Here is a 24910-nt window from a genome sequence, read left to right as displayed (position 1 = left end):
AGCATATGCTATTCGACCAGCACATCAATATGAGAATTATGGTAAATCTGGCATTTTAATTGGGTTCTCAATGAATTTGTTGGGTGGTAATTGAGCAAATCTAGCTCCCCTCATATATCCCCTACAAAAGTAATGTAATAGAAGATCTCAAGCTCAGTTTAACTGTCTGTAACTATGGGACTTAAAGAACTAGTATTTCTTCTTTGACTGTTGGTGTCTTAATTGATTTCAAAACGCACAACAAAAAAAATTAAGAGAAGATCAGGAACAAAAAATTCTGCAAATCATAATTCACAGGATCCTTTCAAACTTGGTTTTTATCTATCATTCAACACATGAATCAAACAACTGAAACTGATTCTATGAGAATTAATTTACAACGTACATATAAAGATGCCATTAATGCTTTGAATTCTTTACAATCAAATTTTGCATCAATTGAAGCTACCAAGAAATTAGGTCCAAGTGTAAATCGTAATGAATTATCAATAAATGAAGTACATGAATTTACCAAAAGATTAGGATATACTCCTACTGATTTTAATAAACTCAATATTATTCATATTACGGGGACGAAAGGTAAAGGGTCAACTTGTGCATTTACAGAATCCATTTTAAAACAATATCCAATTTCTAAAATCGGATTATATACTTCACCACATTTGAAATCAGTTAGAGAAAGAATTAGAATTAATGGACAACCAATAAATCAAGAAAAATTTGCCAAATATTTTTTTGAAGTTTGGGATAAGTTTACCACTACAAAATCTGATCCTCAAGAATGGCCAACTTTACAACCATGCGATCAAGTCAAACCAATGTATTTCAAATATTTAACAATCTTGTCATTCCATGTTTTCTTACAAGAAGGGGTAGATACAGCAATTTATGAAGTTGGTGTTGGTGGAACGTATGATTCGACCAATATAATTGATAAACCTACCGTTACTGGTATTTCAGCATTGGGGATAGATCATACGTTTATGTTAGGAGACAATATTGCCAGTATTACCGAAAATAAAACTGGTATTTTCAAGAAAGGGGTACCGGCATTTGTATCAAAACAATCGGAATATCCAGAAACGCATGAATTGATTGAAAAGAGAGCTAAACAATTGGGAGTTTCTTCATTAGAATTTGTTGACACTGAAGATTTACCAAATGTGAAATTAGGATTATCAGGGGAATTCCAAAAACAAAATGCTGCATTGGCAATTAGAATAGCTAATTCACATTTGAAAACCATTGGTATAACCCAAGATTTACCTGAGTTTAATAATAACGATGGGAAAATCAAGAAATTGTCAAATGAATTTATAAAGGGACTTGAAAATGTTGATTGGCCTGGTAGATGTCAAATAATCAATAATAATCCAACTGGGATAACTTGGTATATTGATGGTGCTCATACTATAGAATCAATAAATGCTTCCTCAACTTGGTTTAAGCAAGAACAACTTAAATTAGAGAAACCTAAAAGACGAGCATTATTGTTTAATCAACAAGGTAGAGAAAACTATGCTGAATTATTGGAAAAATTATTTAATGTAACGTATGGTACAGGATCAGAACCTCAAATCAAATTTGATGATGTTATATTTACAACAAATACTACTTGGTCTTCAGGACAATTTAATTCGGAATTGATTTCTAAAAATACTTCAGAAGATGCTGTTAAAAAACTTGAAGTGCAAAACAATTTAAGTGAAGTTTGGGGGAAATTAGATGGTGGTGTTTCCAAAAGACACGTTTTTGCTGATATTGAAACTGCTGTCAATTATTTGAAAGATTTGGGGGATGAGGATTTACAAGTGTTTGTATGTGGTTCATTGCATTTAGTAGGTGGATTTTTAGTTGTTCTTGATAATGAAAGAGATTGAAAAAATGTTTTCCTTTGTTTCATTAAACATCTTCTTTTTGGATTACAATAATAATAATCATTATTTATATATATATATATATAAAACAAAACACATATGTCCCTAATTAGCATTATTGTTAACAATGTTTTCTCTAGCAGTTTTAACAATATTGTTAATATCATTTAATGAATTTTGCCATTGCTTCAATACTAATTTAACATTTTCCCAATTCTTAGTGTTATCTTCACCAGCTAATATAAATCTATTGACTCTACTCAAGTAGAAAGTTTCTTCAACTTGATTTAATTTACCTTCAATGACACCAACTTTAATTGCTTCAACTAATGTTTGTTCAAATTCTAAACTAGATTTGACATTTGGTATTTCATTGTATTTGAAAATAATACCATCATGGTTGGTAGAAGATGATGAGGAGGTAGAAGCATCAGCGAAAAATTTGGCCAAAGACAAAATTTTAGATTTGGAATGAATGAATTTTGCTGGTAAATCATTTGGAATTTCTTCAATTGATATGATTTCTCCATGAACGTATTTATTGAAAACAGAAACTAATTTATCATCACTTTTGTTGTTGTTGGATAAAGCTTGAGCAACATTAGTATTGACCAAAAATGATACATCAACAGTTTTAGAAGATAATGCAATATAAATTAATTCATGTAATTCTTGAGTAGATAAAGTATTGGAATGAGTGAAATCTTTAATTAATTTCAATGATTTTTCACTAAATGTACCATCTAATTTAATAAACTCCCAAAATATAGTTTTGATTTCTTGTTCATTTGTTTTTGATTCTTTTAACCAATTAATCAAATTTGAACCAATGTTATCTTGAATCAAATTGAAATCAATTCCTGATGTTTTAATGACTTTTAAAATTTGTTTCAAAATGAAAACTCTAGTAGTGGAACTAACAGGCAATAAATTGAAAACTGTACTTAATATAGACAATATCGAAGTCGATTTAATTGATTTTCTATCTCTTAAAGATGGTGGTTGTTGAGGGTTAATTTCTAATAATGTTTGGAAAATTGGAGATTTTTCATTGTTTAAAACTTCATTTTGATTGGAAAGTTGAATTAAAATATAAATTAACAAATAAAATGTTGGTTCAAATTCCTTTTCAGTTAATTGTTTTAAATTTTCACTAGTGGAAACATTCAAAATTTGTTTATATAATTCTGATTTATTGGTTAATTCTTCACCTTTTTCTGGCAATAATGATTTGATGGATGCAGAAAAATCATGGGATTTTTTTATATTGTCAATGATTTGACTATATTCTTGAATAGAATCTTTTAATTCAGAATCCACTACTATAACAGATGACATATTTTTTATATTCTTGAATTAACTGGTGTAGTCTTTCTTCTTGGTGTAGTAAGATGAAGATATTTTCCAATATGTTTCTTTGTCTTGATTTTGGAAAAAAAAAAATTTTTTTTTTCAATGGAAGTTCAATAGGTCGTGTTCCAACCCACATTTCTACACTGGAAAATTGACAAACGCGAGAGATCATCATTCTTCGGTTTGTGGCTCACAAGTAAGAAGAACCATTGAAATGGGGTCACTCTAATAGTCCTTTACAATAGCTTTACTTTTACAAATGAGACACATAGTTAGGCCGTTTACCTGGTAAATAAACTCATGCAGAAATTTATTGTTATGTTTTACTATCATTACTAATATCAAGCATCTATACATTTTCTTCTTCCTCTTCATTGATAACCGGTTGATAAATTGTTGATTTGGTAAACGTAGTTGTATTTCCTGTAGTACCATTATGAATCCAATCTTCAACTTGTTTAGTGTCTTGATAACCTGGAGGTTGTTGCTGGTTATTATTATTATTGTTGTTATTTCCATTAATAGCAGTTGTCATCATCTTTTTGTTTGCTTTAGCATTATATTTAAATCCGATAGGTGGAGATGGAGCTCGAACATATGGCATTTTTGTAGCATCATTGAGTTTTTCTGCAATCGAAGTAGAAGTAGTACCATTGACCAAAGGGATAGGTTGCTGTAAAGCTCGGAAACTTCTCTTTTTACCGAGGTCAGGAGATCCTGATCTACCCATAGGCATATTCTCATCATTGAAACGATATGAATCTTCAGATATGTCTTCTGACGAATTGCTCCTCAATTTCGATAATGAATTCTTCTTTTTCGGTATAGTGGAAATAATGCCACTGCCACCGCCTGCACCACCACCAGAAGCTGAAGGTGTTGATGTTATCGAAGTATCAGAGGCAACTCCTCGTCTATAAGTTGGTCGCTTCTTGCTAGAAGTTTTTACTCCTTGATTTGAAGATGATGGTGTAGCATTAGGTCCAGTCAACTTATTATCTTGTGATGTGTTTATACTAGATTCATATACTTCATCATCATAATCATCATCATCGTCCATTGTATCGGTTTCGTCAAGAATATCCAACTCAGATTCCGACAACATAGTAGACATTTGACTCAATTTACTCAATTGACTTATTTGTGATATCATGGATGAAGGTCGAGTCCGAGCAAATCGTGAATTCTCTGCAGATGGTGGTGTATGAGGTGAATCAATACCACTCGTACTTAAACCAGTATTTAAAGATTGCAGTTGCAGTAGCTGGCGATGGTGTTGAAGTTGAAGTTGTTGCGGTCGTTCCAATTTCCCAGATTGTCCATCTGAATTTGAGTTTTCTCGTTGTCTCCGTGTAGCATCATTCTTGTGAAACCTATCTAGTCTTTGTTGTTCCAAAACTTCTGGTGGGACAGTATTCATTTTTTGGTGGCTATTCATAGTATTGTCAAATTTTATTGGACTGTTATTACCTCCTTTGACAATAAGTTCTAATGGGTTTTCACCATCTGACTCTATCATCACATCATTTGTTGATTTACTGTGATTTGATTTAGTACTATAATGAGAAATGGTATCATCTTGATATTCATCACCTTTATTTTTCTTCCAAAACTGAAGCTTGTGTAGTATTTTGCCACTCTTGTTTGTCTTTTTAATTGTCTCTTTAGGTTCTGATGATATTACTTGTGATAGCCTTCTTCCATCAGGAACAAATGATACAGTACGACGTAAAGGCGTATTCAAATCAGCGGTAATGCTCGATGCTGCCGTTGTTGTTGAAATTTCTCGAGAGCCACGTCTTGACCTAGGTGGTAAGGCAATACTGGTGTTGGTAGCTCTTGGAGAAGGTATTTCAATATTAAGTCGACTAGTTTGTGATGATTTGGGCAGTGGCGGGATTTGAGTAGTATCGTTTTTATCCAATGATTTCCTGGCAATAGTCAGAGTATGTCTAGATGAATTTTTATTGGATGCTATACTCAAACTTGACATGATTCTTTCTAACGGTTGAGATCCCAGTGCTTGATCCGATAATGATAATACGCTTTTCACTCTTTTTCTTGATTTTTTAAGTGATTTTTTGGCTTCATATAGTTTCCGTTTCTTTTCTCGCATGTATTTCTGTTTCTTTTTGGAATACTCCTGGGTGAGTAATAACTCATAAAATGCAGTCAACAGATTAATTTCATTATTATACATAGTTGCCTTTAATTCTTCGGTATCAAAACTTATTCTTTGTAGTTTGCGGAGTAAATCTTTTTCTATCTTGGCCTCAAATGGTCTATCCACTGTATTGTAATGTTGATTAATCGATATTATTGATTCGGCATCTCCACTACCACTGGAATTTCTTTTGGTGCCCTTTTCTAAATATTTATTGTAAACGTCAATCAAATAAGATGAATTTAAAATCTCATTCAAGCTAGGTCTTTGATTAGGATCTTTCAGTAACATTTTTGAAATTAATTGATTGACGTCAATGGGGACATGATCATAAAACATCGGTTCCGTATTAATGACCTTATGTTGGATTTTCATTTCATCATCGTCATCAAATGGTAACATCCCATTAAGCATAGTGTATAATATCACCCCCATGGACCATATATCTATTACAAACCCGGAGTATTTTTGACCTGTCAACAATTCCGGGGCCATATATACCGTAGTACCACATATAGTTGACAAAAACTTCCTACTTTGCGGGTTGAACTCTCTAATAAATCCAAAATCAGTCAATTTAACAATAGTTCTTTTTTGATCAGCTAAAAGTATGTTTTCTAATTTCAAATCTCTATGACTCAAATTCAATGAATGAACGTATTTGACCCCTAGGACAATTTGGAAAAATATATTTCGACATTCATCTAATTCTAATCTCTTTTTCTCATATATGTAATAATACAATTCACCACCTTGGCAATATTCTAATGCAATCCATAAATGATTTTCGGTTTTGATAACTTCATATAGACTAACTATATTCTTATGTTTCAATTGTTTATGATAATATATCTCTCGAACAATATTAGGATCATCGATTAATCCACATTTTAATACAACATTAATATTTAGTAGTATATGAGTTGCCAAATATGCTTTACCAAATGCTCCTTCTCCAATTTCTTTGATGATTTTATAATTGCCAATTTGACTTATTTTCGGTGAAGTAATTTCCAAATAAAAATCATTAAATTGTGCAGCTAATTGTGCAGTATTATTAATAACTTTAGATGATCCTATCCCATTCATTTGGATATAGGTTTAAACTAATAAAATAGTTTGAAGTAAAAGTTGAATTGTATAGTTGAAAATGATTAAAATTTACGCGGATGATATTTTGGAAAAATAAATTTTCTATTTTTCTATTTTTAATTTTCCAAAAGAATTTAATCAAACCAAAAACCAAAATCCAAATCCAAACTGAACTGAACCAAGTCCAAACAAACAAGCAAACCAAAAAAAAGCAGAAGAAAATGAATTGAGAATTTCAGTTGGTAAAACAAAAAGGAACAAAGCTTCTTCTTCTGTAATACTAATCTTTTTTTGCAGAAAGAAAAACCTTCTAGGAATTGTTATAAGTTTAAGATTAATAGTTGAAATTATGATGTATGTATACAGTGTGATAGCTTTAATTAATTAATTAATTAATGAAATTAATGAATGTGTGTGTATTAGCTGATCGTAGTTAAGTTAAAATGAATGTACTGTATATAAGTCTATACTCTCTAGTTAAACTTTAGTTGCGCGCTCATTTACATAGAAAGAAATATTGAAAAACTTCTCTCTCTCTCTTTCTCTCCAATACAAATTACTCGATGAGATAAAGAATTTATTATCAATCATTTGCAAAGCCCAACCTTAATCCCCTTTTTTAAATAATGTTGTTGTGTCAAAAGCCAACATATAGACTACTAAGATATAGTGTTAAGAGATATGTGGCAAGTCTATATAGTCTACGTGGTGTTTCAACAAGAGTAAACTTGATCCATCGTACTTATGCAACTACAGTAGCAAAAGATAATATCGATCATAATGATCTGTCACCTGTTTTTAACAATAATGAGGTACGATTTGAAAATATTAATGCCCTGATACATCCAATACTTTTAGATTTGAAGAATAAACTAATTAAAGGTAAATTTGATTCACCTTACACCATTCTCAATGATCAACCATCAGATGTGAAAACTGAAATATTCCAGTCATTTGAACAACAACTTTCAAAAGCATTACTGTCGAAATCTACACCTGAAAACAAAATAACTTTAGTAGATTATTTAAATCCTACCCTTGACAATATATCCCTGTTATTGCATTTAATTTCCAATAATACATACCCTAATAATTTTCTTGAATTCAGTAACTTATCATCGAATAATGATTTGATTATGCAATTATTCACTCAACTACTACACAAGATATTTCTCCAATATAGAATAGAAAATGCCTCATTTGAAAAACCTAAAGTTGATTTTTCTAACCCTGCTGAATGGTTCCCTGAAGCCAGAAAAATGAAACGGAAAATAATCATGCATGTGGGTCCAACCAATAGTGGTAAAACATATAATTCATTAATAAAATTATCTAAAAGTAAAACCGGTTATTATGCTGGTCCTTTAAGATTACTTGCTCGTGAAATTTATGAAAAATTCAATTCGCAGGGGATTGGATGTAATTTAATCACTGGAGAAGAAGTTGTTCCTTCAATTGATAAATATGGGAAAGTGAGTGGTATTGCCTCAGGAACAATTGAAATGATCCCATTACATAAGAAAATGGATCTTTGTGTTATAGATGAAATTCAAATGATTGCTGATCCATTAAGAGGATCAGTATGGACCAATGCTGTTTTGGGTGTTTTAGCTCATGAAATTCATCTTTGTGGAGAAGAAAGTGCCGTTCCATTTATACAAAAAATGGTGGAAATCACTGGTGATGAATTGGAAATTAAAAAATTTAATCGATTAGGAAAATTGACAGTGGAAAAACTGAATACTAGTTTACAACAATTGAAAAAAGGTGATTGTTTAGTGGTTTTCTCTAAGAAGAAAATATTGAAATTTAAATGTGACATTGAACGGAATACTAGATTGAAAGTTGGGGTCATATATGGAGCATTACCACCAGAAATTAGATCACAAGAAGCATCTAAATTTAATAATGGAGAATATGATGTTTTGGTAGCCTCTGATGCTATAGGTATGGGATTGAATTTGAAAATAAATCGTATTGTTTTCAGTGGTGTCAACAAATTCAATGGTTCTACTGTAGAAAAATTATCTGTCCTGCAAGTTAAACAAATTGCTGGTCGAGCCGGAAGATTTAGTGCACAACATGGACTGAAAGAAGGGTTTGTTACAGCCTTACATAGATCAAGTTTGGTTTATATTGATCAATGTTTGAAAACACCAGTTTCAGAAATATCAAAAGCTTGTATTTGGCCCACAAGTAATATTTGGAGACAATATATGGCCAATGATCCTCACAAAAGTTCATTATCATCTGTCTATGAAAATTTCCTAACCAATGTGTTGAAATTTCAAAGTGATAATTTTTTCATTTCTGAATTAGACCAAAAAGTTCAACTTTTGAATTTAGTTGCGAAAAACCGATTATTGTCAACCATGATAATAGATGATCAATTAACTATAAGTGAAACTCCTATTAATTTTAGAACTTCAGTTAATCCCAAATTGCTTAAAAATACTGTTATAAAGTTCTATGAGACTATTGTCAAACGTGATTGCAAATCGATATTGGATTTTGACTTTTTAGATTTAGAATTGTTATCACAGAATTCATTTGTTGGTACAGATGTTATGGTACCATTACAAAAAGTTGACAAACTCGAAGATATGCATAGGTTAGTATTATTATTTCTTTGGTTAAGTCAAAGATTCCCAACTTTATTCATTGATAAAGATAGTGCAATGGAAGTCAAAGCTTTAGTTGAAAAAAGAATTAATCAAGAATTAGTTAATGTGGAAAGAGCAAATAGTTTTTTCCTGGATCGATCAAATGGGTATGAACCTAGAAGATAAAGTGGTATCTATAACTTGTAAATAGAAATGTAGCAATATTATAGACCGTATCAATCGATATACAGATATAAGTATTAATTTACTAATCTCCCCTCTCCTCCTCCTTCTCCTCCTCTTTTACCTTCCCACTTTTATCAAATCTAATTTTTGGAGGAAAAAAATTAAACCCCCCAAACAAAATTAATAAATCGATGCCCCCAAAATTCTGTGAGTCTCCCCCACATCAAGTCCGATTTTAGGACCTCCAAAAAACTCATCAATAAGTAGTAATATATAATAACCTGAAAAATTTCCCTCCACTAGCTACTAGCCACTTTCATCAAAACAATCAACAAGAAAACTTTTCAGTTCTTCTTTTCTTTTCATTTTAATATCTCGTATCTAAGGCATTTTTGCATCATTATTTCAACCACAATGACAACGACAACGACAAACACAACCGTAATAGTAGTAGGTGGTCCAGCCGGTACCGGTAAAACAACTCAAGGTGAATTAATATCCAAACATTTTCAATGTCCATTTATAGAAGGTGATGCATTACATCCACAAGAAAATGTCGATAAAATGTCACAAGGTATCCCATTAACCGATGAAGATAGATGGGGGTGGTTAAAACAATTGAGTCAAGTATCAAGTTCTAAAGCCCATGAATCAGAAAATACCACCAAAATAGCCGTGGTTTCATGCTCAATTTTGAAAAAAAAATATCGTGATTTCATTAAAGAAAATTCTGTGGATCCATTGATTAAATTCAGATTTGTATTTTTATATACTACTTTTGAAGAATTGATGAGTAGAGTGGAAAATAGAAAAGGTCATTATATGAAATCAGATATGGTGAAATCACAATATGATATTATGGAAATTCCTCATAATGGTGAATTGTTACAAAATGGTGGTGATGCAATTACTGTTGATACAAGTGGTAAATCTCCTGAAGAAATTTTTAAAGAAATAATTGTCACTGATAATATTTTGTCCAAGAATTGAAGTCAGTGGATAGGGCATTAGGAATCTATTTATTTTTGCATATCATTTTTTACATAGACAAAACAATATAAAAAGGCATTCCAGTTGTAAGAATAGAACTCTGTATGGATGAAAATTGGTTAATTTCGTCAACTTGAGACTGTCGGTACAATGTTACATGATGGAAAAATATCACAATAATCTTCTTGGTGGTAGGAGGAGGAGGGGACTAGGAAAAAAAAAGGGGGTTCCAGTTGCTGATTCAGAGATCCCTGATTTCTCCCCACTCCTCTCTCCCCTGAAATCAAATTCAATCTCCTCCCTTCTCTTCTTATATGTGTGTATGAATAAAATACAATGCAAATAAGGGAGTCGAAAAAGGGTAGTCACGATGTAGTCATCCTTTACTACTACGACATGGTTGTAACAATTTAGTTAGTGGCGCGCTCAAAAATCGGTACTAAATGTAACTTCTTGGTGGTTGACTGAGCAATTTACTTCAAACGTTAAATATTTTTTCTTCTTGTTAATTTAGGCCAGCAAATTTCTTCTTCTTCTTCTCTTTCTCTTTCTCTCACTTCATATTTTTTTTTTTATCAATTAATTAATTAATTAATTAATTGTGTGTGTATGTAATTTGTTTATATCAAACTATTCAAAAACATACACACATTATTACCCAAATACCCATAAGCTTGGGATCTTTAGTTAATTCCTTAATTTTTCATTTGTTTGCCTTTTCCTTTTCCTTTTCCTTTTCCTTTTCCTTTTCCTTTTCCTTTTCCTTTTCCYTTTCTTTATTTTTTTTTTTTTGCTGTTTCATATTTATGCCCTCCTTTGAACTAGACTCATTACCTTATCTCAATCCAAATGTGGATAGAAGAATTGCATTTATCACTGGTGGAAGTAGTGGACTAGGGTTTTATTCAGTTTTACAACTATATTTACACGGATACACTGTTTATATAGCTGGTCGAAGCAAATCACGATGTCTCAAATCGATTAAAGAATTGAAAAATAAAGCCATTGATATAAGACTGGAATATACTTCATCACAATTGAATGAAAGATTTTTAGGTGATTTAAGATTTTTAGAGGTAGATTTAAGTAATTTAAATCTGGTTATATCGGCAGTGGAAAATTTCAAAAAATTAGAAGATCATTTACATATTTTAATTAATAACGCTGGAGCAATGGCATTACCTTATACTTTAACCATTGATAAATTTGAAATTCAATTGCAGACCAATTTTGTTTCACCATTGGTACTAACAACTAAATTATTACCAATATTACAAAAAACTGCTGATAAATTCCCCAAATTACCAACACCAAGAATCATCTATTTAGGTTCATTTGGTCATCAGTTTGCATTACCATATTTCAATTTAAGTAATAATTTGAATCATTATCCCAATTTTATATTCACTTGGATTAGATATGGTATGGCAAAAGTTGCTGGGATACATTTTATGAAAATGCTTACATTGAGAAATCCTAAAGTATTATTTTTAACGGTACATCCAGGTCTTGTTATGAATACAAATTTGTTTTCTTATTGGACTAGATTACCTATAGTTGGAATAATATTTTGGTTTGCATTTTATTTGTTTGGATATTTTTTCGGGGTCACAAGTAAAGAAGGAGCTGATGTGGTTATTAAATGTGCTCTAGATGAAAATCTAACGGTTGAAAATGATAATGGTAAATATTTTGGACCTGATGGTAAAGAATCTCAACCTTCAAGTATTGCTACAAATATGGACTATGCGGCAAGAACATGGATTTGGACAATAAAAGAATTGAGTCAAAGAGGTATTGATATACCAAATCCTTAATCCAATGATCTACAAAATTATCTTCTTTTTTTTTTGTTTTTTTTTTTTAACTATGTATTTGCATAACATTTTGCAATATCATTTCTGCATCTAAGAACTATAAATATTGAATAAATAAATAATAATAATACTTATTATCTATTTATATGTATTTCTTATAATATCTTCAAGATTTGATGGTTTTTGTCTATCATTAGTTTGTAGATTTCGTAAATTATTAGATAATCTTTCAATGACTTCTGGATCAGGGTCATGAATTTCACTTATTTTCGGAGATTCTTGATAAATCTCTTCAATATATCCGTCACTATCTCCATCATCACTATAACCATAGTCTTCATCATCGTTATCATCATTGTCAATATCTTCCCAATCTTCATCTTCCTCGTCATTATCACTACCAACAATTCCACCTTCTTTACGTAATTTCTTTTTAAATTTAACATATTCTTCAAATGCCATATCACCTTGATATGTCCCTTCATCATCACTTTTATAATCACTATCATCATTATAACCTTCATTTAAATCTAAAATTACATTAGTCTCCATAAATTCAGGGAAATCATCAAATTCTGTATTTTCAAATTCTTGTTTAAAATTATTAACCAGAGTTATTATCAGTTGTTTAAATTGATTATATTTAGATTTCACTTGATCTTTATCTAACCAAACATTAGTTATTTCATAATATTTATTTCTAAAATCAATTAATTCATCATCAGATAATTCCAGATAATCATCATCATCATCCTCGTCCTCGTCCTCGTCTTCTTCTTCTTCTTCTTCTATCAAATTTTGAACTCTTTTATCTAATAAAATTTGTGATAATTGATTAGCAAATTCTTCTTCATTTTCAATAGTTGTTTCATTACTATCCATATTAGCAATCACTTGATAAACATCTTTATCTTCTTCCACTATATGTGATAATAATCCTCGATTAATCAATTCCTTTTGTAAATCTAATCTTGAAATTTTAACAATTGATGAAGGGATCAGTGGTAATGGTTCTGAATTTGAATTTGAATTTGATCTATCACTATACCATTTTGATAATCCATGAGCAAGTATATCTCGTATTCGAATATCATTATCACTATTACTAATACAAAGTGATCCTAATGTTGCCAAATTTATATCATTAATAGGAACAATCACATCACAACATTCCAATGGTGGTGATGGTGATGGTGGTTCCCCATTAGATATTTTTTCTAATTTCAGTACTTGTTCTAATGCAACAAGTGCTTTACCTATCATTGTTGGATCATGAGTAATTAATTTCCCTATATCTAATGGCAAATTAACAATTTCCACATCATGAACAATTTTCAAATATTCATCAAATACAATTTTTTCATGCCAAAATTCTCGAAGTTGATGATTTATCGTATAATCTAAATTATTCAATTGTTGTATAGCAATAAATAAATTAACATATCGATCATCATGTAAATTCAATACAATTATATTGAAATCATGAATCCAAGTTCGATTAATCGATGTATTAATGTCTTGTAAATCATTAGGTAAAAAATCATGACAATAATATAGGATTGGTTCAATGGTTATTGAATCAAATAAATGAATATAACAATCTTGATGATATTTGGTGAATTGAAATAATATTGATATTAATAATAATGATTCAGGAGTATATTCATGATAATTTAATTCACCATATATATAATCGATCTTGGTGCCTTTAATATTGGTTGATTGTTGAGTTATACTAGGTTGATCAATTGTCCAAGGATAAGATTTTAACCATGGTTGAGAAAAACGGATTAAATTATCATAACATGTTGATGGGTCTTTTGAAACTATTATAAATGTTATTGTCGTGTCTGTGAATCTATTTTCAATTTCAAAACTATTCAAATAATCTTCTGTCCATAAATAATCAAGTGATGACATGTCGTAATTAGATATATCTAATGAAAGAAGTAACTTATTCTTATAGATATTAAAAAAAAAAAATTCAGAACACATTTTTATACACTTTACAAAGAGACTATGTAAATAGATAGTACAAAAAAAAAGAATTCATTGATTGATTTTCTATTTTACCTGAGTATGTGGTGTGTACATATATGTTTTATGTTGATCTCTTTTCACACTTTTGTCGTCCCCCTTACAATTTAAAGTCACTATCGACTTTTTCAATAACAATAGATGAGGCACCACCACCACCGTTACAAACACCAGCACAACCAATTTTACCACCTTCTTGAATCAAGACAGACAATAAAGTGACAACAATTCTTGCACCAGAACAACCAAGAGGATGACCCAAGGCAACAGCACCACCATAAGCATTCAATTTTTCTAATGGAATTTGACATATTTCAGCATTGGCTAAACCAACAACGGAAAAGGCTTCATTCAATTCAAAGAAATCAACTTGATCAAGAGTCAAACCAGCGTGCTTGACAGCTTTTGGAACAGCTAAAGCTGGAGCAATTGTGAAATCAATTGGATTTCTGGCGGCTTCACCCCAACCATTGATTTTAGCTAAAGGTTTTAAACCCAATTCTTTCAATTTTGCTTCAGAAACTAAAATCAATGCAGCAGCACCATCATTAATCTTAGAAGCATTTGGACCAGTAACAGTACCATTTTCTTTTTGGAAAACGGCTCTAGCTGACTTAAGTTTGGCTTCATTGAATTTTTCAATTTCTTCATCTTTTTCAACAACAACATCTGGTTTACCTCTAACACCTTTAATAGTAACTGGAGCGATTTCTTGGTTGAATTTACCTTGCTTTAATGCATTACCAGCTTTTTGATATGATTTGATAGCAAATTCATCTTGTTGTTCTCTGGTGAATCCATGGTCAGCAGCACATTTTTCAGCGGCAACACCCATTAATTTTTGTTCGTAAACATCCAACAAACCATCTTTTTGAATACCATCAATTAAAGTGGAATCACCAAATCTAGCACCATTTCTAGCAGTTGGCAAGTAGTATGGCGTGTTGGTCATGGATTCAGCACCACCAACAACAACAATATCACTAGTGCCACAAATAATGTTTTGAGCACCAATTATAATAGCTTTCAAACCAGAAGCACAAACTTTGTTAACAGTACTGGCAACAATTTTATCAGTTAAACCTGCCTTCAAGGCAACTTGTCTAGCTGGAGCTTGACCAACATTGGCTTGTAAAACACCACCAAATACAATTTCATCAACATCTTCTGGTTTGATTTGAGGGACTTTGTTCAAAGCAGCTTTGACAGCATGAGCACCTAAATCTGAATAAGTTAAAGATGATAATGTACCTTGAAATGAACCAATTGGAGTTCTAGCAGTAGAAACAATATAAACAGGTGGGACCATAATGATGTTATTTGGAGAATAATTAGCTATAAGCAATGGAAAGAGAAAGTTGTTGCAAGAATTAAATTAAATTAAATAGAAGAAAAAAAAAAAAGATTGACAACCACAAGTTGAAAAAAAAAAAAATGAATTCAATTGATTTCATCAGGAACGAGATAAACTTGAATAAATTTATATGACAGAGAGAGACAGAGACAGACAGCGAAGAAAAAAAAGTTTTAGTTTTGGGTGGTGGAGTAATAAGAAATGTACTTTTCTATACGACGAGGGGACCAACAAAAAACCTATACACCTGCAGTTCTTATAATATTATAGTTACTACTATTTCATGTAAACAACTAATGACAGTTACGCCGATAAAAAAAGTACATTTCTCCAATTTAATCAATAAATAACAGCTACTTTGCCACAGTAATAGAACTAATAACTTCTGTTATACTTTAAGTCCTATCAGCTAACGCCTAAGGATTTTTTTCATTTTTGGTTTTCCTCGGAACCGTTGCAAGGTGGGGATTTTCTTTTTTTTTTTTTTTCATTGTCTACGGCGTTAGATGCTGGGTTCTGTACTTTACAATTGAATACCCTCTACTATATTCCTTAGAAATGGATATCACCTTACCATGTATGAAATACTTATACTCGGCTCAACTTACTCTTTCTTTTGTAGCTAATTACCACTAGTTCTGCCTTTTATGTCATAATTTCTTTTTCTTTTAACTCGCGTAGTGTATAAACTCAAATTGATTAAAAAACGAAAAAAAAAAAAAAATGTTCCCAGCAATCAAACTCACTATAACTTGATTCTCCAAACACAATAAAATGTTTAGAAGAGTCATTGTAACATCACCAAGAATATTTAAAGCATCTCAACCCCATTTGGTTAATTTTAAAGCATGTTCACCTAGTCTTCTACACCGCTCGTTCTGTCAAAGTTCAACAAGTTTGAAATTATTCTCCAAAAGCACTTCATCTGCCAACATCAAAACCAAACCCAAACCCAACACTCCCACAACTGCTACTACCACTACCGCTACTACTACTTCATCTATAGATCCAACAGAAAAGGATTTCCAATCACATCCAATTTTAAAACGAGTTCCCAAATTTCTTCGATCTTATGCTAAGCAATTCATTAATGCACCATTTTCTCATTTAATTTCATTTTTAATACTTCATGAAATAACGGCCATAATTCCATTATTTTCATTATGGTATTTTTTCCATAATAATCCATCATTTATCCCTATGGAAATCCCAAGTTGGGCCATTGATCAAGGTGCCAAAATCATTGATTATGCGTTATCAAAAATCACCAATTGGGAAATCAATTCAAAAGATAAAATGCTGATTATTATTGAAGGTGCATATGCGTTTAGTATTGTTAAATTTTTATTACCATTAAGAATTATAGTTAGTTTATCATTAATGCCATGGTTTGCAAGATGGTTTATTGTTCCTATACTGAATATTTTCCCTAATTTTACAAAGTTATTGAATTATAAAAAGATTAAACAAAAGCAAGATAAAACAAGGTTTGATAATGCTAAAATTAAACATGTTGAAAAACCTAGATTGTAATTGGGGGAAAAAAAAAAAAGTTGATTAATAACTAAATGGAATAAGAAAAAAAGTGTGTATAATGTATATATGTATATATTTGTATGAACGAATAAACGGTACAGAATAGGAAGAAGAGACACAGAGATAGAGAGATAGAGAGTCAGAGGTAGAGATAGTTAATAGACAAAATATTATACAAACAAAAATACATAAAAAGGTTTATAATAACATAAATAAAAGCGTCATCATCATCAATAAGTGGAACCAAAAAAAATAAATTCTATTCAAGGGTAACTTTTAATTCATCAGCAGACATTGGCGAGAAATCATCCAAGCTATTTATATGCTGATTTAATCTCAAATGCGAATATGCCCAATTTGGAACCAATTGTTTGTTCAAACGGGGGGCAACTGACAATTCACGATCATCGAAATCAAACAATTCTGGTAAATCTCTTAAATCAGGTTGAGAATTGTACAATTGATAATTGGCAGCATTGCCAAACCCACTAGAATTATTACTATGAAATTGTTGCAGGAATATTTTTCTATAATTTGGTAATTTTGTGTTTTCATTCCTCAATTCATCAAAATATGGATCGATTAATCCTTCAATACACGAAATTCTATCAATTGGTGAATATTGTAATACTTTGATTAAAAACTGTATGCAATCTGGACTCATTTTTTTGAAAATTTTTTGTAAAGGTATTGGTTTTATTTGTGGGAAACGATGTTCCATATAATTTGGATTCATATTTTTGATTTGTTCCCTCGATGGTGTACCCAATATCTTGATGATTTCCACCAATTGATCTATGCCAGATTCACCAGGAAATAATGGTTGTCCCAAAATTAATTCGGCCATCACACAACCAGCTGACCATACATCAATCTTGGTTGTATAATTAGTAGCACCAAAGATTAATTCGGGTGCACGATAATATCTAGAACAAATATACGACACATTGGGCTCACTAGGGTTCAAAATCTTAGCCGACCCAAAATCACATAATTTTAACTCACCAGTATCAGGATTGATGAGCAAATTCTGTGGTTTAATATCTCTATGACAAATGCCTTGTGAATGAATGTAATTTAATGCTCTAAACATTTGGTAGGTGTATAATTTAACTTCTAATGGAGGCATGTTTAATCTTTTGGAAACATAATAATGACTAGCCTTGTAAAGAGTTTCTGGTACAAACTCCAAAATCAAATTCAAGTAAAGTTCATTTTTTTCATTGTTGGTGTAGAAATAGTATTTCAAATCAGCTATATTTCTGTGATGAACCAATTTCATGATTTGTAATTCACGATTTTTGAAACGTTTGTCCTGTAACACACGCTTCACTGCTCCTATTTCATTGGAAGGTTGAAGTTGTATTTGAAATACCACTCCGAATGACCCATGTCCAACCATCTGTGATTTAGTGTATTGGATGGTTTCTGACGCACCTGAGTGGCCATTGGTGACATTCTCCGTTACAAGTTCTATTTTGGCAGACATATTTTTGTTAGTAATTGGACAAAATTTTTTCTTTCTTTCTTTCTTTCTTTCTTTTATTCTTGATTGACCTTGACTTGATTCAACTTGATTCAACTATTGTTTCGATTTTCAAACTAAAATTTAAACAAAGGGAGTGTGGACAGATTACTGGATTCTTGTCAAAATGAAAATAAAACACCCAAATATATAAAACAATATTATAACAGTAGAATAAAAACACAATTAAGAAGCAACACTTATAAATAATATGAAAGAAGGAAAAAAAAAAGTAAAAAGGAATGGATGAATGATAGAAAAGTAAATCAATACAACCAACAAGAAAAAAAAAAAAGAAGGACTAGCAAACAAAGTAAAAAAAGTAAAGAAGAAAGAAAAAAAAAATTTCGTTGATTATGTCGAAATCCACTCTCTGTATTTTTTCTCTCTTTCTCTCTGACTCTGTTACTCTCTCACTCTCGCTCACTCACTCACTTTCCCACTTTGTTAGTTTTTTTTCTGCTGTCTCCCCACACAATTTAAAATTAACTGGAGGGAGAGAGGGACAAAAAAAAAAAGTTCGTGACCTGATGGAAAGCAAAGAAGGCAAAGAAAAACAATTTCTTCGTGTTAAAGTGGCTAAAAAAATTAGTATTCCATCTTTTGTGCACACCCCCCTCATTCACTCTCTCTTTCTTTCTTTCTCCCCTTTTTGATTTCAATTTCAGTTTTTGTTGCAAACATCTTTTAAGTCAAGTCAACTAATTAATGAACAGAAAATAATAATACATACCTAATTGTTCACTTGAACTTCTGTGTGTTCTGAATTTCAATTTATTCTTAATATTGGATCGCAAACTAGTAAATGTTGATTTAGTTTGATCATAAGAATTGGCTCGTGCCATTTTACTCTGGTGTTCGTCCTTATGGTTGTAAGCTACTGAGTGGTTAACTGTTGTTGCCAAAGTAGTTGATTGCAACGATCTGATTGTCGATTCCATATCACTTTCAACTTCAGTTTTTTCGTCATCAGTCGTATCACTATTGCTGACATCAAATAGATTCTTGTAATTACTGTAACTGTTGGGTTGTGGGTAATTATTGTAACTTGTTGGTTGTGGGTAATTACTATAGTTTGTGGGTTGTGGGTAATTGTTATTGCTATAGTTGTTGCTAGTGGGTTGGGGATAATTATCATTTTTTGGATCTATTTGACTGTTCATGCTTAATCCTTGTTTCATGTAATGACCACAGTACGATTGTTTAAGAGAATCAGATTTCTGAAGTCGATTTTCTGCCCGTTTGTCAGCTCGTTGTTGATACTGTTCTCTTTTCATTTCTGCCTTTTGTTGATGTAGTTCTTTCTTTAATTCTTTTCTTTCTAAATGCAGTTGTCGTTTGGCTTCTTTGAGTTGACTTTTTTGATCATGTTTCATTTGCAGACTCTCTCGTCTTTGTTCTCTTTTCAATTTCTTTAACTCCAGTCTTTTCTTTGCATGTTTATTGGCTTCTTTGTAAATGGGCTTGTCAATTATAAGGTCTTTAAGTTCCCCACCCAGAATCTGAGGGTTTTCAATATAACTTGGATAATACACATTGATGCCTAGCTTTTGAATAAAGTCGTAATCAGCAGTTCTAATAAATTTCTGATCAGTGTTTGCAGACATGGCCATTTCTATTGTTGTTGTTGTTGCTGTGGTTGTTGTTGTTGTTGGTGTTATTGTATGTGTTGAAAGATAAACTACCAATAAAATTGATTTAAACCTGTTTCCTTTCTTTCTCTCTCTCTTTCTCTTTGTCTCTTTGTCTCTCTTTCTTAGTTGAGAAATTGTGTATATATATTATTTCTATAAATGAATATCCGTTAATTAAAATTAGTAAATTTTCTTCCTTCTCCTCCCCCACAGGACTCTGTGCAGGTGGATTTTCAGATGCACGCTTCACATAAAATTATACCAGAGAGAAACACATACAAACACATACTAAAAAAGAAAAGAAAGGCACTAAAAAACTTAGAATTATACACTAAAAAAAAAAAGAAATTACCACTTTGTGGTGGGTAGATTTATATGATTAAATCTACACCACCACCACCACTTTACTATTTATTTCAATTGATGTTTATAGATGTTTACCACTGCTGGATCCATTTCTTTGAAGCATTGCATTGCTTTTTTTATTGTATAACCTACCCATAGATAGGAAAATGTTAAAATCACGACAAACTGTTTTTTTTTACGCACGGCTTCTTATCAATAGAGTTTTCTTTTTCCGTATTTTTTTTTTTTCTACATTTGGGAATTCCAGAGTTTCAATTGTTTTACTGCTTTCTTTCTTTTTTAAGCCCATATTGAACAATCTGTATATATGTTACTATGTAAATAAAAAAATCCACTAATTAAAGTTGAAAGAATCTACAGTCATATTGTGTGTATGTATTTGTGTGTATGGACCAAAATCAGGGATTAAATAATTTAGTTGTTTTATTTCTTTTACCCCTCACTCACTCACTCACTCACTCACCAACCAACAATCAAACAATATTGATCCAAATATCTAAATGTTGATGTCAAAATCACGTGACTATGATCTTCAAAATCTCTTAGTATTGCACCCAGACATAATAAAAATATTTTTACGGTATAAATTTAATTGTTGCAATTTAATTATTTGATGCATAGATATGTAGTCTACTACCAATTAAAACTTATTTCAAAGAGGTGATGTGATTTGCAAAGATGGTTTGATATCATTTGCGAGTTTTATACACGATGCATGAGAAAAAGAGAACCACACACACACACACACCAAGACCAAATAAGAACGGTCCAATAAATAGCATACAGAAGTCACTGCGGTAACTGTGCACTGGTAATGCATCTTTATACACCTATACGGTTATTCGATTCTATGTGTTTATGTTACAACTACTGTTGATTCACTTTTCTTTTTGTTATTAATGAATAAAATGTTTGATGTGTTGAACCATTTTTTTTTAAAAAAAAAGGTTTTATTTTCTCAAAATATTTCAACCAATTTATACTTAAAATCTAAAAGAAACTATTACAATATCAAATAATTATTATTTCAACAGTAAATTCAGAATACTTGTTAATAATATTCAAACCCTTTACGATTATATTGGGTCATTTGAAGGTGTTTCTTTTTTTATTTTGTTTTCATTTATTATATTTTGTAAGAGCTTTGCCCACAATTGATTAGAGAGATACGAAAATAATTTTGATAGTATTAAATCATTAACGAATTAAAACTTCAATTATTTTATTCAACTTTTCTAATGCCAAGCAAGCAAACAAGCAACTACACAAAAGCTACATGACTATTTTTGTTTGTTTCCATAAATTTTAAGATCAATCTAACATTAATTGTAAGATTTCTTTAGAAGTTATTCTTTTACTTCGATCATATCTAATCATCTTGGTAAAAATTTCTTTCATGAAATCATCATTGCATCGAGGTAAAATAATATCCCAATCTTTTCTAGGATATTTTTGTAAATTGAATTTTTTAAAATGCAAGTTTTCATTATTATATTCATCACAAAATAATTCATCTTCAAAATCAGTTAAATTGGGTGTACCGAAATTTTCAAATATTTGATTTAATAAATATAAATCACTAACATGAGAATCATTAGTCAATTCTTTATCATCTTTGACTAAAACACTTTGAAAATTTTCTGAATATAAACCAGTCAAAATTATACCCAATGACCAAATATCAATTTCATATTCATAATTAGTTATACCAAGAATCAATTCTGGTGCTTTATAAATACCTGTAGATACATCAATATATTTCGCCATAGGGGGTTCATCTTTAGGTGGCAGTTTTAAATCATAACAAATATCAAAATCTCCAATAATCGGTTGTGTTATATCATCCCGGGCAAAGAAAATATTACTGGGTTTTATATCACGATGAATTATCCCTTGTGAATGAATAAATTCAAGTCCTGAACTCATTGATTTTAACCATAATTTGATATCTTTTTCTTCAATTTCATTAGCAAGTGTATATTGATTACTAACAAGATTACCATTAATACCATAAATAAATCGTGTTGTTCGTTTACAATATTTTGTAATTTCAATCAATTGACTCAAATCATAACGATACAATTTGGTGACTAATATAATATCGTCACAAATTTTAAGATCATTAAAATATTCAATTATGTTTGGATGTGGTTTCAAAGTTTTAAGTATAAGAACTTCTCGATGGATTGAATGTGGTGGAAGACTGAAATCTTCATCAACTATTTTAAGACATACTGGTAAGTTATTAAACTTATCAATAGCCGTATATATATCAGAAATGGCACTATTGTAAATTAATTCCTTGTCTATATAATAATCTGACAACTTCATCAACTTGTAGTTGTTGCTTTATGGTGTTTTGAATTTTTGAGTTTTTATTCTCCTCTTGAATGTACAGCATTATTTTTTTTTTCTTTCTCTTTCTACGTGTTGTCTGTGAGGATCATGCAGTACCACCACCACCATCAAAATTCAATTCATTTACGATCATTAAAACACTATACAAATAAAAATGACATCTATATCTATCTACCCACGTTTCTTTCTAATTCCACCAGGTAAATCATCAATACCACTTCGCTTATATGTACTGTTTGCACCATGCAGTTGTAATTGTTGCAGATGTATTTGTTGTTGCATTTGATGAACTTGTTGGATTTGAACATTTTGTTGTTGCAGCAATTGATGGCCACTATTGTTGTTGTTATTGTTGTTATTGTTGTTATTGTTGTTATTGTTATTGTTGTTATTATTATTATTATTGTTGTTGTTATTTGCTGCAGTGGTCATTATATCATTGTCATCAGTATAAATCTTTCTGTTTGGATATTTATAATTCAAACCTTCAAAAGCATTTTCATTGACTTTAGGTAGTTCCAAAAAATATGGATGTAATAACGCTTGATCTGCAGTTAATCTCAATTCAGGATCATATTTTAATAATCCTGATAATAATTCAAGACATTTTTCTGAATTTTGATTGTTACCACCATTAATCAATTTAAACCAATTAGATAAATTATTAGGATAATTTTGATTAAAATGTTGAGTAAATGATAAATATTCTGGATATTTATTCAAATTATTCCAAATATCAGTTGTTGGTGTCCCCAAGATTTCTATAATTTTTTGTAATTGATTTTTTTGAAATGGAACCGATTTCTTATTATTTAAATCGATTTTCGCTTCTTCACCTTTGAAAATTGGTCGTAGAGATAATAATTCCGCTAATATACATCCAACCGCCCATAAATCAACTGCTGGGGTATAATGTCTTGTGCCCAATAATAATTCTGGAGCTCGATACCATATAGTAACCACAACTTTATCACCAGTATATAAACTTTGTAATGGACTTTTGAATTTTCTTGCTAATCCCAAATCTCCAATTTTAACAACTCCTTGTGATGATACCATTATATTAGCTGGTTTTAAATCTCTATGAAGTATCCAATTTTTATGTAAAAATGTCACTCCATTTAAAATTTGCCAAATTAATGATTTGATGGTAGGACATGGAATTGGTTTAAAATCAGGATGCAGTTGATAATGAATAATTTGTAATAAATCATGTTCACAAAACTCAAAAACCATATAAATGGATTTATTTTCTAGTATAATATCAACTAATTTAGTGATATTTTTATTGTTTAATTCTCGACATAATGACATTTCTCTAATAGCAGATTGTGAAATCCCCGTATAATGCAAAACTTCATCTTGATGAATACTATTGTTCCCCTTGGATAAATGATTTCCTCCATTATTGTTGTTATTTATATGATGATGATGATTGTCACTTTTGAATTTTTTTATAGCAAAAAATTGCGGAAGACTATTATTGATAGTGATGTTAGTAGTGGTGTTGATCATGATACTGGAACTATTATCATGATGAAGATCATTCATTGATTCTGAAAAAATATCTTTATTATTAATGCCATCAATACCACTATCATCGTCAGTTTTATTAAGTTTATTACTTTTCAATTTAGCCTTATAGACTTTCCCATAAGTACCAGCAGCAATATATCCCATAATTTGATAGGTTGATAAAACTGACTCTCGTGTCAAATCTTTACGATGTTTAAATGGACCCAAAGTCAAAATTGAATTCAGTGCCATTAATGCTGGTTGAGGGATCGAAGTTCTAGTGCCAACAGTTCCTGGTAATTGATGATGTGGAATATGAGGATTTGGTTTCATATGTAAATGCTGTTGTTGCAGTTGTTGTAAAGGCTGTTGTTGCAGTTGCAGTTGAGGTTGATTCGCCGAGGTTGTTGTTGTTGTTGTTTGTGATGGTTGAGATATCCCAACATTATTAAGTTTTCTAAATGAAGCTGAACTATAACTCATATTTGCATTGGGTTTTCTAT

The 24910-nt window shown here is 30.8% G+C and overlaps 13 protein-coding genes across 13 annotated transcripts; 5 read left to right on the top strand and 8 right to left on the bottom strand. All coding sequences in view use genetic code 12, as the record gives it.

Moving 5' to 3' along the window:
* Positions 1-335: 335 nt before the first annotated feature.
* Positions 336-1880, top strand: CAALFM_C204380CA (tetrahydrofolate synthase; the record flags this gene model as incomplete). Its single annotated transcript, XM_707848.1, has 1 exon — positions 336-1880. The coding sequence occupies one exon, from the start codon at positions 336-338 to the stop codon at positions 1878-1880; it is 1545 nt and encodes a 514-aa protein (XP_712941.1).
* Positions 1881-1982: 102 nt separating this feature from the next.
* On the bottom strand, positions 1983-3215 carry CAALFM_C204370WA (uncharacterized protein; the record flags this gene model as incomplete). The annotated part of the gene is made up of 1 exon (XM_707849.1): positions 1983-3215. The coding sequence occupies one exon, from the start codon at positions 3213-3215 to the stop codon at positions 1983-1985; it is 1233 nt and encodes a 410-aa protein (XP_712942.1).
* A 364-nt stretch (positions 3216-3579) lies between these two features.
* Positions 3580-6483, bottom strand: CAALFM_C204360WA (non-specific serine/threonine protein kinase; the record flags this gene model as incomplete). The annotated part of the gene is made up of 1 exon (XM_707850.1): positions 3580-6483. One exon carries the CDS (start codon positions 6481-6483, stop codon positions 3580-3582), a length of 2904 nt encoding a protein of 967 aa, XP_712943.1.
* A 629-nt stretch (positions 6484-7112) lies between these two features.
* Positions 7113-9275, top strand: SUV3 (ATP-dependent RNA helicase; the record flags this gene model as incomplete). Its single annotated transcript, XM_707851.2, has 1 exon — positions 7113-9275. The coding sequence occupies one exon, from the start codon at positions 7113-7115 to the stop codon at positions 9273-9275; it is 2163 nt and encodes a 720-aa protein (XP_712944.2).
* A 414-nt stretch (positions 9276-9689) lies between these two features.
* Positions 9690-10265, top strand: CAALFM_C204340CA (gluconokinase; the record flags this gene model as incomplete). Its single annotated transcript, XM_707852.1, has 1 exon — positions 9690-10265. One exon carries the CDS (start codon positions 9690-9692, stop codon positions 10263-10265), a length of 576 nt encoding a protein of 191 aa, XP_712945.1.
* An 806-nt stretch (positions 10266-11071) lies between these two features.
* Positions 11072-12082, top strand: CAALFM_C204330CA (uncharacterized protein; the record flags this gene model as incomplete). The annotated part of the gene is made up of 1 exon (XM_707853.1): positions 11072-12082. One exon carries the CDS (start codon positions 11072-11074, stop codon positions 12080-12082), a length of 1011 nt encoding a protein of 336 aa, XP_712946.1.
* A 138-nt stretch (positions 12083-12220) lies between these two features.
* Positions 12221-14002, bottom strand: CAALFM_C204320WA (uncharacterized protein; the record flags this gene model as incomplete). The annotated part of the gene is made up of 1 exon (XM_705031.2): positions 12221-14002. One exon carries the CDS (start codon positions 14000-14002, stop codon positions 12221-12223), a length of 1782 nt encoding a protein of 593 aa, XP_710123.2.
* Positions 14003-14219: 217 nt separating this feature from the next.
* ERG10 (acetyl-CoA C-acetyltransferase) lies at positions 14220-15428 on the bottom strand (the record flags this gene model as incomplete). The annotated part of the gene is made up of 1 exon (XM_705032.1): positions 14220-15428. The coding sequence occupies one exon, from the start codon at positions 15426-15428 to the stop codon at positions 14220-14222; it is 1209 nt and encodes a 402-aa protein (XP_710124.1).
* Positions 15429-16247: 819 nt separating this feature from the next.
* On the top strand, positions 16248-17006 carry CAALFM_C204300CA (uncharacterized protein; the record flags this gene model as incomplete). Its single annotated transcript, XM_705033.1, has 1 exon — positions 16248-17006. One exon carries the CDS (start codon positions 16248-16250, stop codon positions 17004-17006), a length of 759 nt encoding a protein of 252 aa, XP_710125.1.
* Positions 17007-17268: 262 nt separating this feature from the next.
* Positions 17269-18498, bottom strand: RIM11 (serine/threonine protein kinase; the record flags this gene model as incomplete). The annotated part of the gene is made up of 1 exon (XM_705034.2): positions 17269-18498. One exon carries the CDS (start codon positions 18496-18498, stop codon positions 17269-17271), a length of 1230 nt encoding a protein of 409 aa, XP_710126.1.
* Positions 17269-20147, bottom strand: CAALFM_C204280WA (uncharacterized protein; the record flags this gene model as incomplete). Its single annotated transcript, XM_019475225.1, has 2 exons — positions 17269-18482; positions 19268-20147. The coding sequence occupies 2 exons, from the start codon at positions 20145-20147 to the stop codon at positions 17269-17271; spliced, it is 2094 nt and encodes a 697-aa protein (XP_019330770.1).
* Positions 20148-21845: 1698 nt separating this feature from the next.
* On the bottom strand, positions 21846-22865 carry CAK1 (cyclin-dependent protein kinase-activating kinase; the record flags this gene model as incomplete). Its single annotated transcript, XM_715824.2, has 1 exon — positions 21846-22865. The coding sequence occupies one exon, from the start codon at positions 22863-22865 to the stop codon at positions 21846-21848; it is 1020 nt and encodes a 339-aa protein (XP_720917.2).
* A 198-nt stretch (positions 22866-23063) lies between these two features.
* Positions 23064-24890, bottom strand: SSN3 (cyclin-dependent serine/threonine protein kinase; the record flags this gene model as incomplete). The annotated part of the gene is made up of 1 exon (XM_715825.2): positions 23064-24890. One exon carries the CDS (start codon positions 24888-24890, stop codon positions 23064-23066), a length of 1827 nt encoding a protein of 608 aa, XP_720918.2.
* Between the last annotated feature and the right edge of the window lie 20 nt (positions 24891-24910).

Source organism: Candida albicans, chromosome 2, assembly GCF_000182965.3.
Source record: "Candida albicans SC5314 chromosome 2, complete sequence".
Classification (NCBI taxonomy): domain Eukaryota; kingdom Fungi; phylum Ascomycota; class Pichiomycetes; order Serinales; family Debaryomycetaceae; genus Candida; species Candida albicans.
Note: the sequence above shows the minus strand (reverse complement) of the source record. Positions and strands in the feature narration are given on the sequence as shown.